Source organism: Scomber scombrus, chromosome 17 (genome assembly GCF_963691925.1).
Source record: "Scomber scombrus chromosome 17, fScoSco1.1, whole genome shotgun sequence".
NCBI classification, from domain to species: domain Eukaryota; kingdom Metazoa; phylum Chordata; class Actinopteri; order Scombriformes; family Scombridae; genus Scomber; species Scomber scombrus.
This window is the reverse complement of record NC_084986.1, coordinates 24,677,687-24,702,154: the sequence shown is the minus strand read 5'-3', so window position 1 is coordinate 24,702,154 and position 24,468 is coordinate 24,677,687. Positions and strand designations below refer to the sequence as shown.

The 24,468-nt window shown below is 38.3% G+C and overlaps 1 protein-coding gene across 1 annotated transcript; it reads left to right on the top strand.

The window, feature by feature from the left end:
- The first annotated feature begins 206 nt into the window (after nt 1–206).
- LOC133997593 (NLR family CARD domain-containing protein 3-like) lies at nt 207–13,892 on the top strand. The gene is made up of 12 exons (XM_062437251.1): nt 207–407; nt 495–669; nt 6,648–6,782; nt 6,866–7,015; nt 8,402–8,503; nt 8,791–8,869; nt 9,030–9,258; nt 9,401–11,198; nt 11,309–11,482; nt 12,582–12,755; nt 13,027–13,073; nt 13,160–13,892. Exons 3-12 carry the CDS (start codon nt 6,694–6,696, stop codon nt 13,699–13,701), a joined length of 3,384 nt encoding a protein of 1,127 aa, XP_062293235.1. The 5' UTR covers nt 207–407; nt 495–669; nt 6,648–6,693; the 3' UTR covers nt 13,702–13,892.
- Nucleotides 13,893–24,468: the final 10,576 nt, after the last annotated feature.

Sequence of the window (24,468 nt, the reverse complement as noted above, 5' to 3'; positions counted from 1 at the left end):
ACAAACGGCTGTTAGAAGCACTGACAGCTGATCAGCTGATCAGCTTTAGATGAAATGACGTCTCAAGTCTCCAAAAATACACTTCCTCTTTTGTTGGTGGGAGGGACACACGTGAGTAAACGTTGATGAATCATGATGCAAGAGATGAAGACTTTTGGGATGTTACTGTTTACTTTCATATCATCTGACATGGTGACACACATAACTCCATCTGAAGCTCATGTAACCGACAGTTTCTCTGTTTTTACACTGCAGTGACTCTTTATTCATGTAGTTAGTGCTAACTGCTGTTAACTCCTCAGAAATCTGCAGTTTGGTTGTTAAAAGTGAACTCAAACCAACAAACCAACAGCGGGGACATTTCCGCATTCTTTTGGTTTCGGAGCGATCGTGGAGGAGTAGCTGAGGTGAGTTGATGGTCAGTAGTTGAACAGTGATGTTATTACTGTGTTCTTCCACTTACTGATGATGACTGACGGCAGCTTTTCTGCCAGTATCAGCCTGTGGAGGAGACGGAGATGTGCCGCTGCTCTCCCCGCTGTCTGACACTAAATGCGGCTCCGCTCGGACGGACAGCCGCTGGAGAACAACTTTGACTTTCTGTGTCTACAGCTGAATATACAGCTGTTTCTATTGATAGTACAGGACTGATGTGGAGACAGCAGGAGGGTGAGGGGATTCACTTCTTTTATTCCATGATTACTGTAGTTAGTATTCAGAAAGACAGCACTCATTTTATTGACACTCCAACATAAACTATAGTGTCGCTTCTTTATTGAGACTCACTCATTTAGTTTGAAACTGTTTATAAGTTTTTTGGAAGGATCATCTGCCTTCATAGTACATATAGTACAGTACTGTTGTCTACTGTAAACTTCGTCAGACGAGACTAGAAGACATATATTCATCAACGACCGTTTTTTTCCCATGACTAAAACACGAGACGATGACGAGACATCACCAATGTCCTTAAACCCTGACTGTGACTGCATTAACACGCGTTTATGTTGACGAAAAAAGACTCAATCTACTTCATTAAATAAAATCTCTCTCTCGTTTTTTTAACTTTTTTTTTTTTTTTTTTAACTATTCAGATTGTAACATTGTAACAGCATAACAACGTAACATAAAAAAGAATAATAAACAATAAAAGCAAAACAGGAGCTAAAACAACTAACAAAATAAAGTAAAACAAATCAATTAAAGCAACTAAACAGTCCGATTTTGTTAACTTGTTCAAATTTAGTTGATTTGGTCATTTTCTTTGACTTAAATGTGACAAACAAAAATGGTATAGGCTGGACTAAATATGACAAAAACTAATAAGGGCATTTGACACAGGCGAAGACTAAAACTAAATTTAAAAATAGCTGACAAAATTCACACTACTAAACAGATGTTTCCCCTAGTCCCGCACCCGTCCGAAATGACCCGAAGGGACTTGGGTAAAGTTAGAAAGAGATTGGCAGATTCGAACTTCAGCGATCAATAGCTCATAAACGAAACATTGTTAAAACATAAAAAATGTCTCTTTCCTATCGTAGTAAGGTAGACTATTGACTACAAACTCATTTTTGCCAAAATGAGTCGTCATCCAGGCTGCAGGAAATATATTACTCTCTATGCGCTGCGGGCGGAGAGGCGAGCGCTTAGGGACCGTCTACAAAGTGCAGTACCAAAGCGAAACATATTCAATATCTTTTATTCACTGTAGTCTCACCAAATTCACTCCACATACCAAAGGTCACCTGATAATCACACTACAACAGTTATTTCATAAAAAAATCTTTTTGCATATTTTTGGGGAATTTTATTGTGAAAAATCGTCAATAGCGTTAATATTATACAGTGTAGGGTGACCAAAATCATGCTACACAACAAGGGTCACCTAATAATCATACTACAACATTTATTGTAGGAAAATTAGTTTTGATATAATTTTGGGGATTTTTTATATTAAAAAATCTTAAATATCGTCAATATTATACACTGTATACTCACCAAAATCATGCTACACAACAAGAGTCACCTGATAATCGTACTACAACAGTTATTTCAGAAAAATGTGTTGTCCATCTCTCTACATGGCAGTTTGTGTCCCTTGTTTTATTTGGGCCAATTGTGTCATCTTCTTTGTCAGATGCATACCTTTTCAGATTACCCAACAGCAAACCACTCCAAAGGGGGAAAATGCCAAGGTAGTTTTCAAAAACGACATCAACAATGCCTGGGCAGAAGTATGGATTATCTTCATCCTGCGGGGTCTCAGCATCCTCTTTTTCCAGCTCTCCCTGCACCTCCTCTAGGACCTTCTTGAACTTATAGGTGAAGGGAGATTGGCCTACAATTGTGAGTGCATTTCTTCTTTCCTCATCTTCCTGAGCTAAAGGTCTGCCTTCCAGTTTTTCTGTTTCCCCCATGTTTGGAATCTTGCTTTCTTTTATCAATTCCTGCATGGCCTTCAGATTATTCTGGACTGTACTGGTATCGTGTTTGCCGATTAACACAGCACACAGTGAACGGAAGATTTGGAGTGCTGTGGTCATTGAGGTGCTGTTTAGCAACCTGGCAAATGCAAATGTCACAAACTCCTTCAAGCCTTTATCGTCTGTTTTTCGCCGAATACACTGAGCAACTGCTTTGAGCATGTGAGCAGAGCATAGGTGTAGCACTGTGAACTTTCTGATGTCGTTCCATGTCTTCTGTTTAGAACAAATGGCAAAAGCCCTGTCTAAGTAGCTGACAATGCTCTCCTTATTGAACGACAGAAGTACACTCTGGAGTAGTGCCCAGCTGTAATCAGTTTCAACCTGATGTACTTTCAGTTTTGTGTACTGCGAAAGTCTTCGCAGGAACTGCATCAGCCAGAATGTGATCGGTGGGATTGAGTGCTCATTGGTAAGCATCTCACAGACTGGGAGGGGAGGTGCATTCCGACCAGCTCCAGGAAGAGTGAGTGCATAATAGAAGACCCTTTTTGTCTGAACAGGAATTTTTGATGTGATATTTCCTGTGGCATCTAGGTACAAGGCAACGGGGGTCTTCTTTCGAAGATGTTGCACAATGATGCTCAATCCCGTTTCAGTGTACATATGAACACCAAATGGGTCGATTTGAAAATGCTGGATGTACCCAGGCATTCGGTGAAATCTAGTGTCACACTCCATGATATTTTGTGTGAGATACATCTCCATCAAAACATCATCGTGAATGCGCTTCATTTTTCGGACCTCAGAACCTATAACTTTTAGTACATTTTTGTTTAGACTTTCGGCTCATGTTTCCTGAAATAAGCTCATCAACAGGTGTTTTTTTTTTAGTTTACTGTAGAACAGTCTGCTCACTCCTTTACGGAGATCTCTAGCAATTCTCCCTCTTCTTGTTTTTGTTGCTGGTCTGAATTTTCTTTCGGTTTTTTTGTGTTGTATTTGTCCTTTCTGCAGCACTGATATTGTAACCAGGCTTTTTCCAATTAGCTTCTTCCTCATTCTGAAAAAGTATTTTGCACTACAGGAAGGGAATGTGCAAATTGCAGTGATGTTAAGATATGGACAGTTAATTTTCCGGCTTTGAGGGGTTTTGATGTGATGGCTTGAATGCCAGGGTGCAACATGGATTTGTTTTACGGAAACTGTTGTACAACACATTAGTCCATGGTTGTCTCAATTTCGTTGACCCGCGCAGTGGAACAATTCTTTGCCATTTCTTTATCTTAATTTGAATTGTAAATTTCTTCGGTACAGCTGGCAACTTCCTCCAGTCTTTGTGCGATGACATCTTGTGTGGCTTTTCATCTGCCTCATTATTTGAATCTTCAGCTGTGACAGCTTCCTCCTCTTGAACTCCACTCACCAATGACATGTTCAGTTTGTCTTGTGTGTCATCTGTAATAGTAGTAGATATGTCATGTCTGTCTTCATCAGTCTTCTTGCATTTGACTCTTGCTGTTGGCTGCTTGGTCACATTATCAGACTTTTTTTCCTGATTAACCCTGGTTTCCTTACTCTCTAATGAGTTTTCCTGCTCTTTATAAATCAAATCCCTCAGTCCATTTCGGTTTTCGGTCCATATGACCCACAGCCAATGGCGGTTTTTCTCGTTATCCTCACCAAATAGGGATATTGAGAGATCTAACCAGATATCTGATGAATAACCAGTGTCTTTGTTTTTAGTGATAGCACTCTTCATTGTTCTGACCAACACTTCCATTCCACCAGCCTTAGACCACAAACCCTTCCTCTGAACTGTGTTTCCTCTTTTAATTATTGGCATCTTCCTCAAACAGCGTCTAACCTAAGGAAATAGGGACAGACAAATGAGTTTGTGTTTTTAACCCTTTTGACTATAAGAAGGTGGCCCAATACGTAAGTAAAGCTACAATTGGCACTTAATTAGCAGTATAACACTACTTTTGAAGAATATAACATTACATAGGCCTATAAGATAAGTGTATGTCAAATATGTTGTTAGGATGAGGGTCAAAACAAACAGTACTTTAACATATGAACATATAACTAACAACTAAACAGAAATATGGAAAAAATCACCTAAAATGTACCTTTTTACACTGAACATCCCTAATCTTTAAAATTGCTAATTGTGAGAAAGCCCTACAGATTAGGGTCCAACAGCATCACTTACCGGTGACAAGAGAACTTGGAGTGAAAAAGTCAGGATATGCCCAGTCGCACTGACGAACAGCAGACCAGTCAGTGGGTTGCCCTTACACACTAATATTTAAACAAATGGTCAAAGATAGGTTAAACACACCATGTACTCAAAAGTTTAACCAGACATGAAAATAGAATTTTAAAAATCAGTGACCTTTCAGTTGATATGCTTTATGTTTTAACAATGTTTCGTTTATGAGCTATTGATCGCTGAAGTTCGAATCTGCCAATCTCTCTTTCTAACTTTACCCAAGTCCCGAAGGGCGAAGGTAGCGCGTTCACAAAAAGCTCGCCCACGACCTGCTGTGCTCGTACCACAGAGGCGCTTTGGAGAGAGCTAAGTTTCAAAACTGACTTTTGTTTTATCTGAAGATGTTGTATTGGATAATTGTATCCAAATTTCATGACTGTCTAGTTATATTTTTAAACTGCACATATGTTTGCGTTTTTATGTCTTTATTAACACAACCAACGACTGTTATTTCTATCAATAAAAAATATTATTTTTGTGAGAGACTTTTCATTTTGAATGTTATGGACTTTTGAAAGAAAGTGTGCTCATTCATTTATAGGCTAAATTTAAATAGCTATTTTATCATATTTGTCTTAAATGCAGCTCCATACTGTCAGATACTGTTCCCCCTCTGTTCCATAGGAAAGGAGGCTCACACATCTTTCAAATTTATACTGCTGACTTATTTCCCCACAACAGATAAGTCCTGTGATTTTCAGGCTGATATCAATAAATTTGACCATTTAAAACAGGGGGAACGCATCCTGACAGCTTGGAATATTACTATCAGATACTGTTCCCCCTCTGTTCAATATTAAAGGAGGCTCAGACAAGCATTAAAGACTTTAATAACATTAAACAAAAAATAACTTTTTAGAACAAACTATTATTATTCAAATGCAATCAAAACAAAATTAAATGGCAAAATTTGCAATATTTAACACATCAACAAAAACATCAAAATAATTTAAAACATGAAAAATAAACTGTCAATAGAAAATGTCTTATTTTATATATATACATGAACTTCCTTTCCTTTCCTTTAACATCCTGCACATAAAAATGTGTCCTCTGTCTTTGGCCTTCCAACACATGCATGGTGAAACCACCGTCCACAGAAGTACTTGTACTTCCTTTTCCTGTTACTTCATACTTCTACTCCACTACATTACAGAGGAGATATTTGACGTGTTACTCCACTACATTATTCCACAGCTTTGATTCAGATTTGAAATTTAAAAGAAATGATCCGTCTATAAAATATGATAAAGTGTGAAATTAGCCTCAGACATTAGTGTCTTCAGTAGACTATAACATCACAGCAACAATAAAAACATCCATCAATCAAATGCACATGATCATCATCTACATTATAAAAGTGACCGTATAGAGTAACACTCACTGTTATTGATGAAACTACACAAAAGTCACTCACTGAGCACTTTATTAGGAACACCTGTACAATCTAATGCAACCCAACACAACAGCTCTGCACTAAATTCTACTTTTATAAAGCTTCTGTTTCAGTACTTCAGTTATTCTACTTTGTTTATTATTGAGCTCATAGTAGGTGGTGGTGTACATACACTTTTTGATGCAATGCATGCTGGATGATATTTACTGTGACATATCAGATATTTCTTACCTGCAGTGTTATAATCTCTGATAATGAATTAAAGAATGAAGCTTCCTCTCAGATTTTGTCAGTGAGTCAGTGAATGTAAATCCTCCTCCATGCATCATGTGTGCTGCTCTTCACTTCACTCCAGCGTCATGACGCCATCTAGTGGACTGATGGTAGAAGTACAGCAGCTGATGGCAGCCTTCTCTGCCTCACGCTGCTGTCTGGCTGCATTCACACTGATATATAACAAACAAATAACAGTCAATCACAGGAGGAGCAGCTGATATTTAGGATGTGACAGGAGAAATGATGTAAATGATGATTTGTGTTTCCTCTCCAGTTGAAGGTAGAAAGTGTGTGACTGATGTGGATGTGACTTCAGCAGCATGGATCAGTGTGAGGACAGAGAGGAGGGAGTCCCTCCCTCTAAATGCTCTCTGTGTGGGGAACATGACAGCCAGACCAGAGCTAAAAGGTGAGATGAGGATCTCTAACTGTCCATCACTGTTCTCCACCATCATTATTCACACTCAAAGCTCTGTGTGTGTTGTGTTGAAGAACAAGGAGGCAGCACAGACCAGACTCTGCTGGACCTCAACCCGAACCTGAACCTGAACCCGAACCTGAACCCAGCTGTGTGTCCTTGAAGAGCGATGAATCGATGCATCCACCATTACTCTTCAAAAATGAACTTTCTTCACAGACAAAGTAAGTTTTTGAACCTTGTTTTCCACATGTGGTTTAATTAATCCAGGCTAACATGCTGCCATCAGGCTAAAATAATCCTGTTAACTCTCATCCAGATCATTTATGTCTTTGAGGCAGTTTGAGGAATGATTAATAATCTGGATGAAGTTATCTTTAATAATGAAGGCAGAATGTCAAGAGAGCTGAAGCCATGACCAGTATGCATATGATTTGGCTGATCATGTGATGGATGTTAAATAACGAAGGTGTGTTGTGAACCCTCCCAGCATGCACAGGGGCATCAGATTCCACACTTTCATCACACCTAATGAAACCATTTAAAACAATGTGTTTAATGAATTCATGCATGCATTCAGCAGAGTGAGTTCAACAGTTAATCATTTAAAGCAGACCCATTATGCTTTTCTTATTATGTTACAGTGTTGGATGTTAAATAATAAGGTAAATATATGTAGCAGTAATCTCTCTGAATTAACAAAAAAAGAAGAAACAAAACCAAAAAATCCAGGCTGATGTCAAATTGTCAATATTCTGATCTGGATAACTCGTCAAGCAACGTTACTCAGGTCGGACTCCAGGTGACTTTATGATACCTGCATCTACTGATTTCATTTTCTGCTCTGTCCTCAGCTTCAAGTGAGTGCTTACAGGCAGTGATGAGGTCAGACACATTAACTCTAGGTACTCTGTAAGTCCCCCGTGGAGAATCATGTCAGTCCTTCCTCATGTTGGCTGATTAAACTTGATTAGTTTCATTTAACTGAAATTCTCCCAATGTTGGTCATTTTTCATCTGGGACAGCCCAAAATCACACAGTGTATACCCATCCTTAGAGAATAAGAACCCCGACACTCATTTACCATGAGCTGACACTTAAGGGTTCATGCATCTTTGCCCCCAGCTGAGCATCAACTTCACCCCTCCAGGTAATGCACTGAATATCGACTGATCAGCCATAACATTAAAACCGCCTACCCAATATTATATAATATTATTAATATGACCCCACAAGACCTGATATTTTGGAGTCGCTTTGACCCAGTCATCTAGTCATCACAATTTTGCCCTTGTTGATGACATTCAGAAACGTACACTTTCCCATTTCTCTGCTTCAAATCAACATCAAGAACTGACCGTTCACTTGTTGCTCAATAATTCTCGCTCCTTAACAGGTGCAATTTTAACAAGATAATGTTATTCACTTTTCTTGTTTTAGCTAATTAATGTTCTACTCATGCAGTTAATCATGTTTAAGTTTAACAGTGAATTCATATAAAATGACCTGTATACTCCTGTGTTGTGTACAGCAGTTGTATTAAATCACTGACAGATTTAGAGTCAGTGTGTTCTGGGTGCTAAGCAGAATTTATCTTGTGTTTCTATCAGGAGGAAGCTGGACCAACATGAACCCAGCTGTGTGTCTATGAAGAGCAACAGTTCGATAGAGCCACCATTAGGCTTCAATAATCAACATTCTTCACAGACAGAGTAAGTGAGGATAAGGGTACTGGTTGTGTACAGTGAGGGAGGGAGAGCTTCATGGAGGGTTGGTGAGAACTGTTGGGACTAAACCAAAGTGACTCTGAGCTGAAAGCTACAAACAGACTGAGCTGTTGATTCTCAGTGGGATCAGCAGGACTAGTAAAGCTTTACCACTACAGGGAGTCATCTGATTTTCTGTTTACATCCAAATATTACATGATGGACCTTTATCTTGTGTTTGTCTCTGTGTGGACAGACATAATGTGAGCTCATTCTGTATGATTCCTCCACAGAATGGATCAGGAGAGCTCAGAGGTTCCCAGTGGTCAGTCTTCCCAGCAGCATCAAACACACCTGGACTCCATATTTATGGTCTGTACATGTACAACAACTACTTTTACAGCTATTGTGTTCACAATCATCTCCATGTTGCACTTTGTACACCAGTGGATTGTCAGTCTGTCCAACATGGATGGATGTTTGCTTCATGATTTTAGTTTGATTGTGTCATTCATATATTATTCTGTTCCAGCTGCTGGAGGAGAACATCGTCACTTTTGTGAAGAACGAGCTGAAGAAGATGCAGAAGAATCTGAGTCCAGATTACCCAGAATGCTTAGAGAGTCAGAGGGAGGATGAGGAGGTGTTGGACGGTGAGGAGGAAGAGCAGAAGAGGAGCAGCAGAGAGGCATTTTTGAAGATCACACTGCACTTCCTGAGGAGAATGAAGCAGGAGGAGTTGGCTGACTGTCTGCAAAGCAGTAAGAGGATTTCTCTAAAGATTTTACATGTTGGATAAATGAGATGGAGGAAATGTGTTTATATATGCATTCTTTAGGGGAATTAAACTGACATTTTCATTATGAATCAATTACTGATCTTATTTCTTGTGTGTTCATTCAGGAAGTCCTGCATGTTGTCGGTCTAAACTCAAGTCTAACCTGCAGAAGAAGTTCCAGTCTCTGTTTGAGGGGATTGCTAAAGCAGGAAACCCAACCCTTCTGAATCAGATCTACACAGAGCTATACATCACAGAGGGAGGGACTGCAGAGGTCAATGCTGAACATGAGGTCAGACAGATTGAAACAGCATCCAGGAAACCAGTCAGACCAGAAACAACAATAAGACAAGAAGACATCTTTAAAGCCTCACCTGGAAGAGATGAACCGATCAGAACAGTGATGACAAAGGGAGTGGCTGGCATTGGGAAAACAGTCTTAACACAGAAGTTCACTCTGGACTGGGCTGAAGACAAAGCCAACCAGGACATACACTTCACATTTCCATTCACTTTCAGAGAGCTGAATGTGCTGAAAGAGAAAAAGTACAGCTTGGTGGAACTTGTTCATCACTTCTTTACTGAAACCAAAGAAGCAGGAATCTGCAGGTTTGAAAAGTTCCGGGTTGTGTTCATCTTTGACGGTCTGGATGAGTGTCGACTTCCTCTGGACTTCCACAACAATGAGATCCTGACTGATGTTACCGAGTCCAGCTCAGTGGATGTGCTGCTGACAAACCTCATCAGGGGGAAACTGCTTCCCTCTGCTCGCCTCTGGATAACCACACGACCTGCAGCAGCCAATCAGATCCCTCCTGAATGTGTCAGCATGGTGACAGAGGTCAGAGGGTTCACTAACCCACAGAAGGAGGAGTACTTCAGGAAAAGATTCAGAGATAGGAAGCAGGCCAGAACCATCATCTCCCACATCAAGACATCACGAAGCCTCCACATCATGTGCCACATCCCAGTCTTCTGCTGGATCTCTGCTACAGTTCTGGAGGATGTGTTGAAAAGAAGAAAGGGAGGAGAGCTGCCCAAGACCCTGACTGAGATGTACATCCACTTCCTGGTGGTTCAGTCTAAACTGAGGAACATCAAGTATGATGGAGGAGCTGAGACAGATCCACACTGGAGTCCAGAGAGCAGGAAGATGATCGAGTCTCTGAGAAAACTGGCTTTTGAGCAGGTGCAGAAAGGCAACCTGATCTTCTATGAATCAGACCTGACAGAGTGTGGCATCGATATCAGAGCAGCCTCAGTGTACTCAGGAGTGTTCACTCAGGTCTTTAAAGAGGAGAGAGGGCTGTACCAGGACAAGGTGTTCTGCTTCGTCCATCTGAGCGTACAGGAGTTTCTGGCTGCTCTTCATGTCCATCTGACATTCATCAAGTCTGGAGTCAATCTGCTGATAGAAGAACAAACAACATCCCAGAAGTCTGAAACTCAACAAGAATCTGCAGAGACACATCTCTACCAGAGCGCTGTGGACAAGGCCTTACGGAGTCCAAATGGACACCTGGACTTGTTCCTCCGCTTCCTCCTGGGTCTTTCACTGCAGACCAATCAGACTTTTCTACAAGGTCTGCTGACACAGACAGGAAGTCCCTCAAGGACCAATCAGGAAACAGTCAAGTACATCAAGAAGAAGATCAGTGAAAATGTGTCTGCAGAGAGAACCATCAATCTGTTCCACTGTCTGAATGAACTGAATGATCGTTCTCTAGTGGAGGAGATCCAACAGTCCCTGAGATCAGGAAGTCTCTCCACAGAAAAACTGTCTCCTGCTCAGTGGTCAGCTCTGGTCTTCATCTTACTGTCATCAGAAAAAGATCTGGACGTGTTTGACCTGAAGAAATACTCTGCTTCAGAGGAGGCTCTTCTGAGACTGCTGCCAGTGGTCAAAGCCTCCAACAAAGCTGTGTAACTACAAAGATAGTTGTATTAATTATTATTTATATACTGTAGGCTGCTATCTTTTCAACAAAGTGAATAACCTCTTACTTGTTTTTTTCATTTTGTTTCCTCTCCAGCCTGTCTGACTGTAACCTCTTAGAGAGAAGCTGTGCGGCTCTGTCCTCAGTTCTCAGCTCCCAGTCCTCTAATCTGAGAGAGCTGGACCTGAGTAACAACAACCTGCAGGATTCAGGAGTGGAGCGGTTGTGTGCTGGACTGGAGAGCCCACACTGTACACTGAAAGCTCTCAGGTCAGGATTCATCAACCTGTTCAAGAGATGACCATTAAAAATCTGAATTATATTATAGGATAAACATTACACCTGTGTAGGATTGACTCTTCTAATGAGTATTGTCAAACCTGTTTGAACCAAACTGCAGCAGTGGACAATTGCTGAATTGTTTAATACCACAGATCATTTTTCAGATTAATTCTAACTGTGTCTAAAAATCGTTGTACCTAGACGGCCAAGTATTCACAGGGGGTTCCTCGAGCTTCGGTTTCAGGCTAAAGAGCAGGTGGATACTTTGATGAATCATTGTGAAGTCACATCTTATGGCAGGAGCAAATATGAAAAGTGTGCACAGCACTCAAAGCTAAAAGTACATCCTTTTGGAAAAAACTTGAATGTTTTTTACCATTTAGATCACAATGACACTGGGCTTGTGAAATATATCTGATTGAATACTGGCGTATACAAGTCCGGCTTTAGTCTTCTGTTTCAAAAAACTGCAGTATTCCTGGAGTTCGGTCAATAATCTTTAATAATGTCCCACAAGAGTAAAGACAGATGGGTATCGTACTTATCCAATAAGAATAACCAATTATGACTTTTGAAGTTGTGGTTATCTGAAGGACATTAAACAACAACAGAATATATAATTAGTTGTAATGGTCTGAATAAACAAAGAAATATGAACAGTCAACTTCACAGTAGTACAAGTAATGCTCCAAATGTCCACAAGAGGTCTCTCAACTGCAACCAAAGATAGACAGCACATATCATATATACAGGAATCATTAATAGCATGAACACTTTGAACAAATAAGTGAGGTTTCCACTATTAGCTAGTCATATCAAATAATTTATCAAGCTAGGTCAAGCTAACAACAGAGCATTACACATACTGCAAATAATATAATAGTGAACTGTACATGTAGGCTAGTCCTTACCAGCATGTATTAATGCAGTTATCAACAACTCGTAATAATGCACAACTTAAAACTTACAGTTGCATCATCATCTTTTAGTTAGTGAGTTGTTTTGGAGAGAGTTTGTTGTTTCATCTGACTGCACACAGCAGTACTTTCAGACTATCTGACATGTGTGTTGTTTTGTGTGTTTGCAGCCTGTCAGGATGTCTGATCACAGAGGAAGGCTGTGCTTCTCTGGCATCAGCCCTGAGCTCCAACCCCTCCCATCTGAGAGAGCTGGACCTGAGCTACAATCATCCAGGAGACTCAGGAGAGAAGATCCTGTCTGCTGGTGTTGAGGATCCACACTGGAGTCTGGAAACTCTCAGGTATTGAGAGACAATTTCTGGTAGAGGACGAAGAGCTGGAAACATTTTCTCTGTCAGAACTCATCACAGATCTCAACTGAATCTTTGAGTTTTTGTTATTTGTAACTTACGTTTTTCCTATAAATGTTGAAAGTTAAACCTCATTAGATTCAATCAGGGTTTCAGATTTCACATTTGAACAGAATAATAAAACAGTAGACTAGAGCCATGTTACGTCCATGTTAGCATACTGAAAGAGAACGTGCTGCTCTGACCCCCCTCCTCCTTTCAGCCTGCAGCCTGCTGGAGTCCGATGGTTGACACCCGGGCTGAGGAAGTGTAAGTGTGTTTTTCATTTGATTTCATTTGAAAACAAAGCAAACTTCAGTAACTGCAGCTGTATTGTGTCTCATTCTCTTCATCAGATTTCTGTGAACTGACACTGGATCCCAACACAGCACACAGAAACCTCAAACTGTCTGATAACAACAGGAAGGTGACCTATGTGAAGGAGGATCAGTCATATCCTGATCATCCAGACAGATTTGACAGCATGCCTCAGCTGCTGTGTAGAAACGTTCTGACTGGTCGCTGTTACTGGGAGGTGGAGTGGGAAGGAAGCGGTCTGATAGCGGTGACTTACGGAGACATCAGCAGAAAAGGAGGCAGACCTGACTCCTGGTTTGGAGGGAATGATCAGTCTTGGAGTCTTGAGTGTTCTGATGGTGGTTACTGTGTCTGGCACGATAAGAGAGGAACAGACCCTTCTTCCCCATCTTCCTCCGTGTCTAACAGAGTAGCAGTGTATGTGGACTGTCCTGCTGGCACTCTGTCCTTCTACAAAGTCTCTTCTGACACACTGATCCACCTCCACACCTTCAACACCACATTCACTCAGCCTCTGTATGCTGGGTTTGTGTTCTGGTCAGCCAGGTTTGGTCACACAGTGTCTCTATGTTCTCTGTAGGAGGGAGAGTCACCACTTCGTCATGTTTAATACCAACCTGATCTCTTACTGGGTATAAATGCAGTTTCTAAACCAGCAGTGTCAAACATACCCACTGGATAACTTTGTATAGTAAAAAAAACTGAAGAAAACTAATTCCACATTTTCAATAAAATGCAATTATTCTTACTTATTTTCGCTCGTAATTCACATTCAAGGCTTCTTATCTTCCTGTGGTTGCCAATTTGAGATAATTGACTTGCAACATTATTCAGATTTGAAGGACATATGTCATCAGTATCTCTTACCAGGGTAACCCTAAATTGACATTCCTGGCTGCAAAAGTTTTCTGCATGTTTGGGACGACTTATCTTTATGAACAAGGTTTTTTTTGTGTTGAGCGTCAATAAATCAAAAGTGCGTTCCCAGCTCACACACAAGCACTTGAATGACATTCTTAAAACTGGCAACTGGTTAGGATTTCACACCTAATATTGATGCACTTAATACAATACACAATACAATCCTCTGAAAAAACATTGAATACATATTGTCAGTGGAGGATTTAGATATTGGCGATATGGGAAGCCAACCAGGGCAGCATCTTGCATGATATAATGTCACCGTGAGGGTCAATTTACCTTGTTGGAGTGGGCACCTTACTTCTAGTTTTCTAGAATAGAAACTATTAAATGTATATTGCTATGCAACCATGTCGCACTATTTGCCCAGAACAAATTTCCCTTAGGGGACTAATAAACTTTACACTAACCCTTATCTTATCTTATCTTAAATAACATGATCAGTTAATTTCTGTTTTTTATTAGCTTCTATTCTTCGTACTTTATTTTTGGTATTTGTGATTGTTATGATTGTTTATAATTTAGGTAGTTTTGGTTGTTATTTATGTCTGTCTGTCTATCTAAACATAGCACAAAAAGTAAGGACATTTGTGTTTGCTGGAGTACTTCTTTGTTGTAACTATACTTCTTGGCAATAAATCTTATACGGTTGGAAAGCCTGTTTATTTCCCTTTTAAATGGAGACACATTTGTAAGGAACATGTATTTGTGTGATGAGCAGCAGAGCTGAGTATGTGGGTTCTCCCATGAAAAGGTTGTCAAAGGGAGACAAGTCAGGATTTAAGTGCCAAATAGAAATGTTTTATTGTAACTTAAACAACATAACTATCTACAAAAATCAACAATCACTATACTATATTATATACTATATAATCACCACATTAATAATAGCCCAGCGTTACATAACACTGGAGAACATAACGCTTTATATACAATCAATGTGAATAAACTGTATTTTTGAGCTTTTAATAAATGTGAGTCACACAACAACTATATCTATATATCATCTGCACAAAAACATTTGTATTGTTCTATATTGTGGGTCACGTGAGTAAGTCATTACATTTCGGGCTCAATGAAAAGTTTTTAAGGTGTTTTTCCTTCTCTCCAATGTAACAATGGGTAACATTAGATTAATAATAATAATACTAAGCCTGTATTTCATTTGTACCGCACTTTTCATTGATCGTGAAACTCGAGGTGCTACAATATTAATAACGAACAAAACATAAACAACAAGAACAATAATGATTTTAAATACTCTTCACTTTGTTGGATTTATTTTCTTTTATTTATTTTTATATTTTCTAGGTTGTACTTTTCTTTTAATGGACCGTTTTCTGATGAACTTTTTGACGCTTTGGGAAGGAAAAAGTTTTATGTGAAGAAAAGTGACACCAGGACATAAAAAGTGACATGAAATAAAAATGTTATGAAATTAAGATAAGATAAGTTTTTATTGTCATTGCACAATCATACCAAGTACAATAGTACAACGAAATTGGACTACTGTCCCCTCCGGTGCAAACAAGCAAGTTCAATCAATCACATATAAATTAATTAAATTAAAATAATGATTAAAAACAACATTTCTCAATAACGAGGTGGTTTATTATATATATATATGTTTGGTTTATTGTCATGACTGCAGGAGAATAGAACATGTTATCTGATACAACAGCAGCTTTTTAAAAGAGTTTTCTGGCAGCAAAGCATTTCTAATTACCTGACAATTCAATAACTTCACATGATCAGAATGACGTCAAAGTCATGAAAACAGAAGGATGACGTCAAAGAGCCTAAAAAAAATACAATAATTTATAACTTTGAAATAGGACTGGATTGGACCTGTTACAAACCCTGAACGTGTTGGAAGGAAAACCTTGTTGGAAAACTACAACCCGGATCATATCTGATCTATCTGATCTATCTCTAGAAAAACTACTACTACTACTTCTACTGTAAAAATGTCTTTCTGGGAGGAACACCTGCGCTTTAGAGGCCGACAGTACGATTATCTGGAAGGTAAGAAAACTCAATTCATGCTTTTTTTTTATTAATGCATCTCCTTAAAATATTGAAAAGCTCCCTCTGTCCAAAAATGAACATTATTTGTTCATTTTTTAGATTTGTAGAATCAGTTTGACACAGAATGGGTGATGCAGGACGTTTTCTTGGTATAACGTAATTATTAGCTTATGTCTGAAAAGTGGTGGGAAAGTTGTGAAATATGTTAACAGTGGTGTAGTGATTTGAAAACAATGTTATTTTGGTTTGAGAGTATTCATTTCATGGAGTGGGTGTCGAAAGTTGGAAAAAACTTTGGAAAAAAAGATGGCGCCTGGTCCATTTTCTGTAACATGCGTAGAATACAATAGAATTTTTTGTAACCATGGAGATGATGGAACCGTTGAGAGAGATATAGGTCAGCACATCAGAACATGTGGGTGTAAAGCTGTGCTATGTAAACATGGATTTTATATAATTATGTCCTCAGCATATATTACATATAGGTTTTAATTCACATAAGTATTGGTACTAAATGCATATTGATTAGTAATGGTAAAAGATATAAAAGTTTGATTTAAAAAACAAAATTTGTTGTTGATATGTTTGATGCAAACCATTTAATCATCTTAACCATTAACATGTTATTATCTGTCAAAATAGATATTCCAGAAGAAGATGAGAATGAAGACAGATGGAGCACATTCTCAGAGGGCTCTAGCTCCGAGGAAGAGGACGATGCCTCCGCTTCTGGCTCCAAAAAGAGGGGCAGAGAGGAAGGCTGTGTGGAGATGAGTCCTGCCAAGAGGCGGAGAAGAAATTGTGATGACGATGAAGGATACAGCACCGGCTCAGAAGATGAGGACAGTCCAGAACAACGGCCTGCCTTCACTTCTGGCCGCGTCTCTAAAAAGAGGAGCAGACAGGACAGCTGTGAGAGGAGTCCTGCCAAGAGGCGTAGAGGAGGTTGTGATGACGACGATGACGATGAAGGATGGAGCACCTTCTCAGAAGATGAGGAAGAAGAAGGCTGCAGAAAGAGAAAGAGGGACGATGATGATTATGATGGCGATGGCGAGGAGGAAGAAAACGCTAGACGTTATGACTTGGGACCTCCTACAGCAGATGTTTATAGCCTTGAACGTCCTTTATTTCTTTCATACACGTTATTCTATCTGCTTCAGCTTGTAAATATGAAGCAACAACCTCGGTATGTGGATTATCTCTATCCCGTACAAACAGAACCTGAACTTCCCGAACAACTGGAAGAGGAAGATGATGATGATGATGAAGGATGGAGCACGGTCTCCGAAGACTCCAGCAGCGTGGAAGAGGAAGATGAGGACAGCTGGGAGGAGACCAACCCTGCTAAGTGGCTGTGGCAAGAAAGAGAATTATGAAGAGACAAGAAGTGTGTGTGTGTGTGTGTTGAGTGTGTGGTACAGATTGACAGATTGACAACTCAGAGGAACCAAATGTATCATCATCTAGCCTTGGGTCCTTCACAAAGAGGAACTTTGACAGACACTGGGAGGTTATTCCCAAGAGACCAAACAACCACAGTGACTAGGATTAGGATTGCCTTTTGCAACTTGAGAGCTATATTTTTTATTTATATATATATTTATTTATTTATTTTTAAGTTGAGGTACAATGATGGGAGCTCACTATGTAATGCTACTGCCAACAAGCTTTAAAAGCAGATTTTTTTGATGCATTTGGATGACTTATCCCCTAAAATGACTAAGGAGTCTGGAAGATAATGGACACAGAGTACAACATACAGTTTTATTAGAGATACCCACAAGTATCCCTAACAACCTTTTATAACTTTATTGTAAATGACCAAGAGTGGAAAGGTCGTGAAAGGAAAAAGGAGAGAGGAGAGGTAAAGGTAGAGGTAGAAGAGGGGAGATGAAACAAGAAAAGAGAGCAATGCAGAGAGAGCAAGGGAAAGAATGGAGACGAGAACAGAGGAAAATATAAAAAAAGAGAAAAGAAAAGAAACAACCGTGAAATTAAGGATCCGCTCCGTCACCCAAGCAACTGCAAATCAAATAATGTTAGGAAAGATGAGTGTGTATGTTAGGAAGGATGAGTGTGTATGTTAAGAAGGATGAGTGTGTATGTTAGGAAAGATGAGTGTGTATGTTAAGAAGGATGAGTGTGTATGTTAGGAATGATGAGTATGCGTGTTAAGAAAGGTGAGTATGCGTCTATGATCTTCTGATTACTAGACAACTTTAATCTTGAAATAAAAGTGACTTTACATTTAATATCACTGTCTTTTCTCTTTTGTTTCATTTATTTAATAAATAAATAATTACTCAGTGTATTTTTTCTCAGTTTGAACATGTTTTAATGAGGTGAGGATTGATTTATGAGACACAGGTAAGGAAATCATTAATGACATTAACACATGAATCTTGTAAGTCTTATATTATAAAGTCACTCATTACTTATCTTACTCACTCACAGAACAGATTGTGACACTCTGCTTGTGTGTTCAGAGTCACATGATTTACAGGAAACATGGAACACCAACAGCAACCACCAAAATAAAACTAGCTGCTCAATGTTTTCTATAAGTTAGTGTTAACAGTCCCATCAGCCTTTGGTTAGTAACTGGTAAACTATTAAACCTGGTTACAAACGTTAGTGTTTCATCAACTGCTGTTGCCAGGAGACAAAAGTGAGATTTGCTTCTTCGTGTTCACATAGATCAGATTTCAAAATAAATATTTTTGTCTGATGATATTACCAGTCCAGTGGTTTCACTGAAGATAATAATGATCAGAGCTAATTTAAGTTACCATACAATCAAGAAGTAAACTTTTAATTTGAAACTTTTTGTCAGTCTTTATGTGAATCCAGCTGTCAAACAGTTTTATTTAGAGCGTCCAGAGTAACAAAGAGAGTAATAAATAAATAGAACTAACTAAATAAATGAATAGGCCTAACTCACTAACTACATTTAAATAAATAAATAAAATCCTGCACACTGTTGATCACTTGTACTCACTTTATAAGCTCCAGAGACGACTTTGGGAGGAGTTTGGCAGACTGAAGGTTTAAAGACTAAAAGGATGTTGATAAAGTGAAATGATGGACAAGCTGCACGATAGTTTTGTTCCTTTCACAAATATAAAGTAAGAGTTTATGATGCAGCTCACCAGAACATAACATTTCCTGCAGTGTAGGAACTTTGTGTTCCATGTTAGTTTCAATCTGAATGAAAATCCTCTACATTCTGAATCAGTTCAACTCTGTTTGATAAGAAATCTGAAACCTCACAAGCAGGAGAACGTTTAAAAAGTAAATGAATGTTAAATGATAAGAAAGTTAGTGTCAGGCTTCATCCTGGCTGAGAGGATCACTGTTGAGGCAGGAATCAACTCAACATGTGACGCTCTGAATGGCATCAATTCTTCACCACAGTCACTGAAAACATTGATACATATATGACTTACATATTATTAGTCAAATATTACAATCAGTTCCTCAGTGATAACATCAAGTCAAACGTTGTGTTGTGTTAGAGTGAACCTGCAGCTCTGATATACACAAGTCATACTTTCCTCTCATACTGAGCAAAGTGACACAGCTGATCTCAATGTAAGTTATTCTTACTTATTTTGTGCTAATAATTCACATTGAAGGCTTCTTATCTTCCTGTGGTTGCCAATTTGAGATAATTGACTTGCAACATGATTCAGATTTGAAGGACATATGTCATCAGTATCTCTTACCAGGGTAACCCTAAATTGACATTCCTGGCTGCAAAAGTTTTCTGCATGTTTGGGACGACTTATCTTTGTGAACAAAGGTTTTTTTTGTGTTGAGCATCAATAAATCAAAAGTGCGTTCCCAGCTCACACACAAGCACTTGAATGACATTCTTAAAACTGGCAACTAGTTAGGATTTCACACCTAATATTGATGAACTTAATACAATACACAATACAATCCTCTGAAAAAACATTGAATACATATTGTCAGTGGAGGATTTAGATATTGGCGATATGGGATGCCAACCAGGGCAGCATCTTGCATGATATAATGTCACCATGAGGGTCAATTTACCTTGTTGGAGTGGGCACCTTACTTCTAGTTTTGTAGAATAGAAACTATTAAATGTATATTGCTATGCAACCATGTCGCACTATTTGCCCAGAACAAATTTCCCTTAGGGGACTAATAAACTTTACACTAACCCTTATCTTATCTTAAATAAATGACCAGTTAATTTCTGTTTTTTATTAGCTTCTATTCTTCGTACTTTATTTTTGGTATTTGTGATTGTTATAATTGTTTATAATTTAGGTAGTTTTGGTTGTTATTTATGTCTGTCTGTCTATCTAAACATAGCACAAAAAGTAAGGACATTTGTGTTTGCTAGAGTACTTCTTTGTTGTAACTATACTTCTTGGCAATAAATCTTATACGGTTGGAAAGCCTGTTTATTTCCCTTTTAAATGGAGCCACATTTGTAAGGAACATGTATTTGTGTGATGAACAGCAGAGCTGAGTATGTGGGTTCTCCCATGAAAAGTTTGTCAAAGGGAGACAAGTCTGGATTTAAGTGCCAAATAGAAATGTTTTATTGTAACTTAAACAACATAACTATCTACAAAAATCAACAATCACTATACTATATTATATACTATATAATCACCACATTAATAATAGCCCAGCGTTACATAACACTAGAGAACATAACGCTTTATATACACTCAATGTGAATAAACTGTATTTTTGAGCTTTTAATAAATGTGAGTCACACAACAACTATATCTATATATCATCTGCACAAAAACATTTGTATTGTTCTATATTGTGGGTCACGTGAGTAAGTCATTACATTTCGGGCTCAATGAAAAGTTTTTAAGGTGTTTTTCCTTCTCTCCAATGTAACAATGGGTAACATTAGATTAATAATAATAATACTAAGCCTGTATTTCATTTGTACTGCACTTTTCATTGATCGTGAAACTCGAGGTGCTACAATATTAATAACGAACAAAACATAAACAACAAGAACAATAATGATTTTAAATACTCTTCACTTTGTTGGATTTATTTTCTTTTATTTATTTTTATATTTTCTAGGTTGTACTTTTCTTTTAATGGACCGTTTTCTGATGAACTTTTTGACGCTTTGGGAAGGAAAAAGTTTTATGTGAAGAAAAGTGACACCAAGACATAAAAAGTGACATGAAATAAAAATGTTATGAAATTAAGATAAGATAAGTTTTTATTGTCATTGCACAATCATACCAAATACAATAGTACAACGAAATTGGACTACTGTCCCCTCCGGTGCAAACAAGCAAGTTCAATCAATCACATATAAATTAATTAAATTAAAATAATGATAAAAAAAAACATTTCTCAATAACGAGGTGAGTTTTCATAATTTCGTAAATTCTTTCACAAATAATTGTTTCGTTTTTATACACAGTTTATTTAAGAAGCCCATCATTTGCTCCAAACACAAATAATTACATGTTCAAATTTAAAAAATAAAAACTTCTCATTATGATTGATTTCAAATACGTTTTTATTGGTAAATGAAAAGTTTGCTTCTTGAAGACATTTGGTTTATTGTCATGACTGCAGGAGAATAGAACATGTTATCTGATACAACAGCAGCTTTTTAAAAGAGTTTTCTGGCAGCAAAGCATTTCTAATTACCTGACAATTCAATAACTTCACATGATCAAAATGACGTAAAAATCATGGAAACAGAAGGATGACGTCACAGAGCCTAAAAAAATACAATAATTTATAACTTTGAAATAGGACTGGATTGGACCTGTTACAAACCCTGAACGTGTTGGAAGGAAAACCTTGTTGGAAAACTACAACCCGGATCATATCTGATCTATCTGATCTATCTCTAGAAAAACTACTACTACTACTTCTACTGTAAAAATGTCTTTCTGGGAGGAACACCTGCGCTTTAGAGGCCGACAGTACGATTATCTGGAAGGTAAGAAAACTCAATTCATGATTCTTTTTTTTATTAATGCATCTCCTTAAAATATTGAAAAGCTCCCTCTGTCCAAAAATGAACATCATTTGTTCATTTTTTAGATTGTTAGAATCAGTTTGACACAGAATGGGTGATGCAGGACGTTTTCTTGGTATAACGTAATTATTAGCTTATGTCTGAAAAGTGGTGGGAAAGTTGTGAAATATGTTAACAGTGGTGTAGTGATTTGAAAACAATGTTATTTTGGTTTGAGAGTATTCATTTCATGGAGTGGGTGTCGAAAGTTGGAAAAAACTTTGGAAAAAAAGATGGCGCCTGGGCCATTTTCTGTAACATGCGTAGAATACAATAGAATTTTTTGTAACCATGGAGATGATGGAACCGTTGAGAGAGATATAGGTCAGCACATCAGAACATGTGGGTGTAAAGCTGTGCTATGTAAACATGGATTTTATATAATTATGTCCTCAGCATATATTACATATAGGTTTTAATTCACATAAGTATTGGTACTAAATGCATATTGATTAGTAATGGTAAAAGATATAAAAGTTTGATTTAAAAAACAAGATTTCTTGTTGATATGTTTGATGCAAACCATTTAATCATCTTAACCATTAACATGTTATTATCTGTCAAAATAGATATTCCAGAAGAAGATGAGAATGAAGACAGATGGAGCACATTCTCAGAGGGCTCTAGCTCCGAGGAAGAGGAAGATGCCTCCGCTTCTGGCTCCAAAAAGAGGGGCAGAGAGGAAGGCTGTGTGGAGAGGAGTCCTGCCAAGAGGCGGAGAAGAAATTGTGATGACGATGAAGGATACAGCACCTTCTCAGAAGATGAGGATGAAGAAGGCTGCGTCTCCAGAGACGCGATGAGAGACGATGATGATTATGATGGCGATGGCGAGGAGGAAGAAAACGCTAGACGTTATGACTTGGGACCTCCTACAGCAGATGTTTATAGCCTTGAACGTCCTTTATTTCTTTCATACACGTTATTCTATCTGCTTCAGCTCGTAAATATGAAGCAACAACCTCCGTATGTGGATTATCTCTATCCCGTACAAACAGAACCTGAACTTCCCGTCCAACTGGAAGAGGAAGATGATGATGATGAAGGATGGAGCACGGTCTCCGAAGACTCCAGCAGCGTGGAAGAGGAAGATGAGGACAGCTGGGAGGAGACGAACCCTGCTAAGTGGCTGTGGCAAGAAAGAGAATTATGAAGAGACAAGAAGTGTGTGTGTGTGTGTGTGTGTGTGTGTTGAGTGTGTGGTGAAGATTGACAGATTGACAACTCAGAGGAACCAAATGTATCATCATCTAGCCTTGGGTCCTTCACAAAGAGGAACTTTGACAGACACTGGGAGGTTATTCCCAAGAGACCAAACAACCACAGTGACTAGGATTAGGATTGCCTTTTGCAACTTGAGAGCTATATTTTTTATTTATATATATATTTATTTATTTATTTTTAAGTTGAGGTACAATGATGGGAGCTCGCCATGTAATGCTACTGCCAACAAGCTTTAAAAGCAGATGTTTTTGATGCATTTGGATGACTTATCCCCTAAAATGACTAAGGAGTCTGGAAGATAATGGACACAGAGTACAACATACAGTTTTATTAGAGATACCCACAAGTATCCCTAACAACCTTTTATAACTTTATTGTAAATGACCAAGAGTGGAAAGGTTGTGAAAGGAAAAAGGAGAGAGGAGAGGTAAAGGTAGAGGTAGAAGAGAGGAGATGAAAAAAGAAAAGAGAGCAATGCAGAGAGAGCAAGGGAAAGAATGGAGACGAGAACAGAGGAAAATATAAAAAAAAGAGAAAAGAAAAGAAACACAACAACCGTGAAATTAAGGATCTGCTCCGTCACCCAAGCAACTGCATATCAAATAATGTTAGGAATGATGAGTGTGTATGTTAGGAAGGATGAGTGTGTATGTTGGGAATGATGAGTGTGTATGTTAAGAAGGATGAGTGTGTATGTTAAGAAAGGTGAGTATGCGTCTATGATCTTCTGATTACTAGACAACTTTAATCTTGAAATAAAAGTGACTTTACATTTAATATCACTGTCTTTTCTCTTTTGTTTCATTTATTTAATAAATAAATAATTACTCAGTGTATTTTTTCTCAGTTTGAACATGTTTTAATGAGGTGAGGATTGATTTATGAGACACAGGTAAGGAAATCATTAATGACATTAACACATGAATCTTGTAAGTCTTATATTATAATGTCACTCATTACTTATCTTACTCACTCACAGAACAGATTGTGACACTCTGCTTGTGTGTTCAGAGTCACATGATTTACAGGAAACATGGAACACCAACAGCAACCACCAAAATAAAACAAGCTGCTCAATGTTTTCTATAAGTTAGTGTTAACAGTCCCATCAGCCTTTGGTTAGTA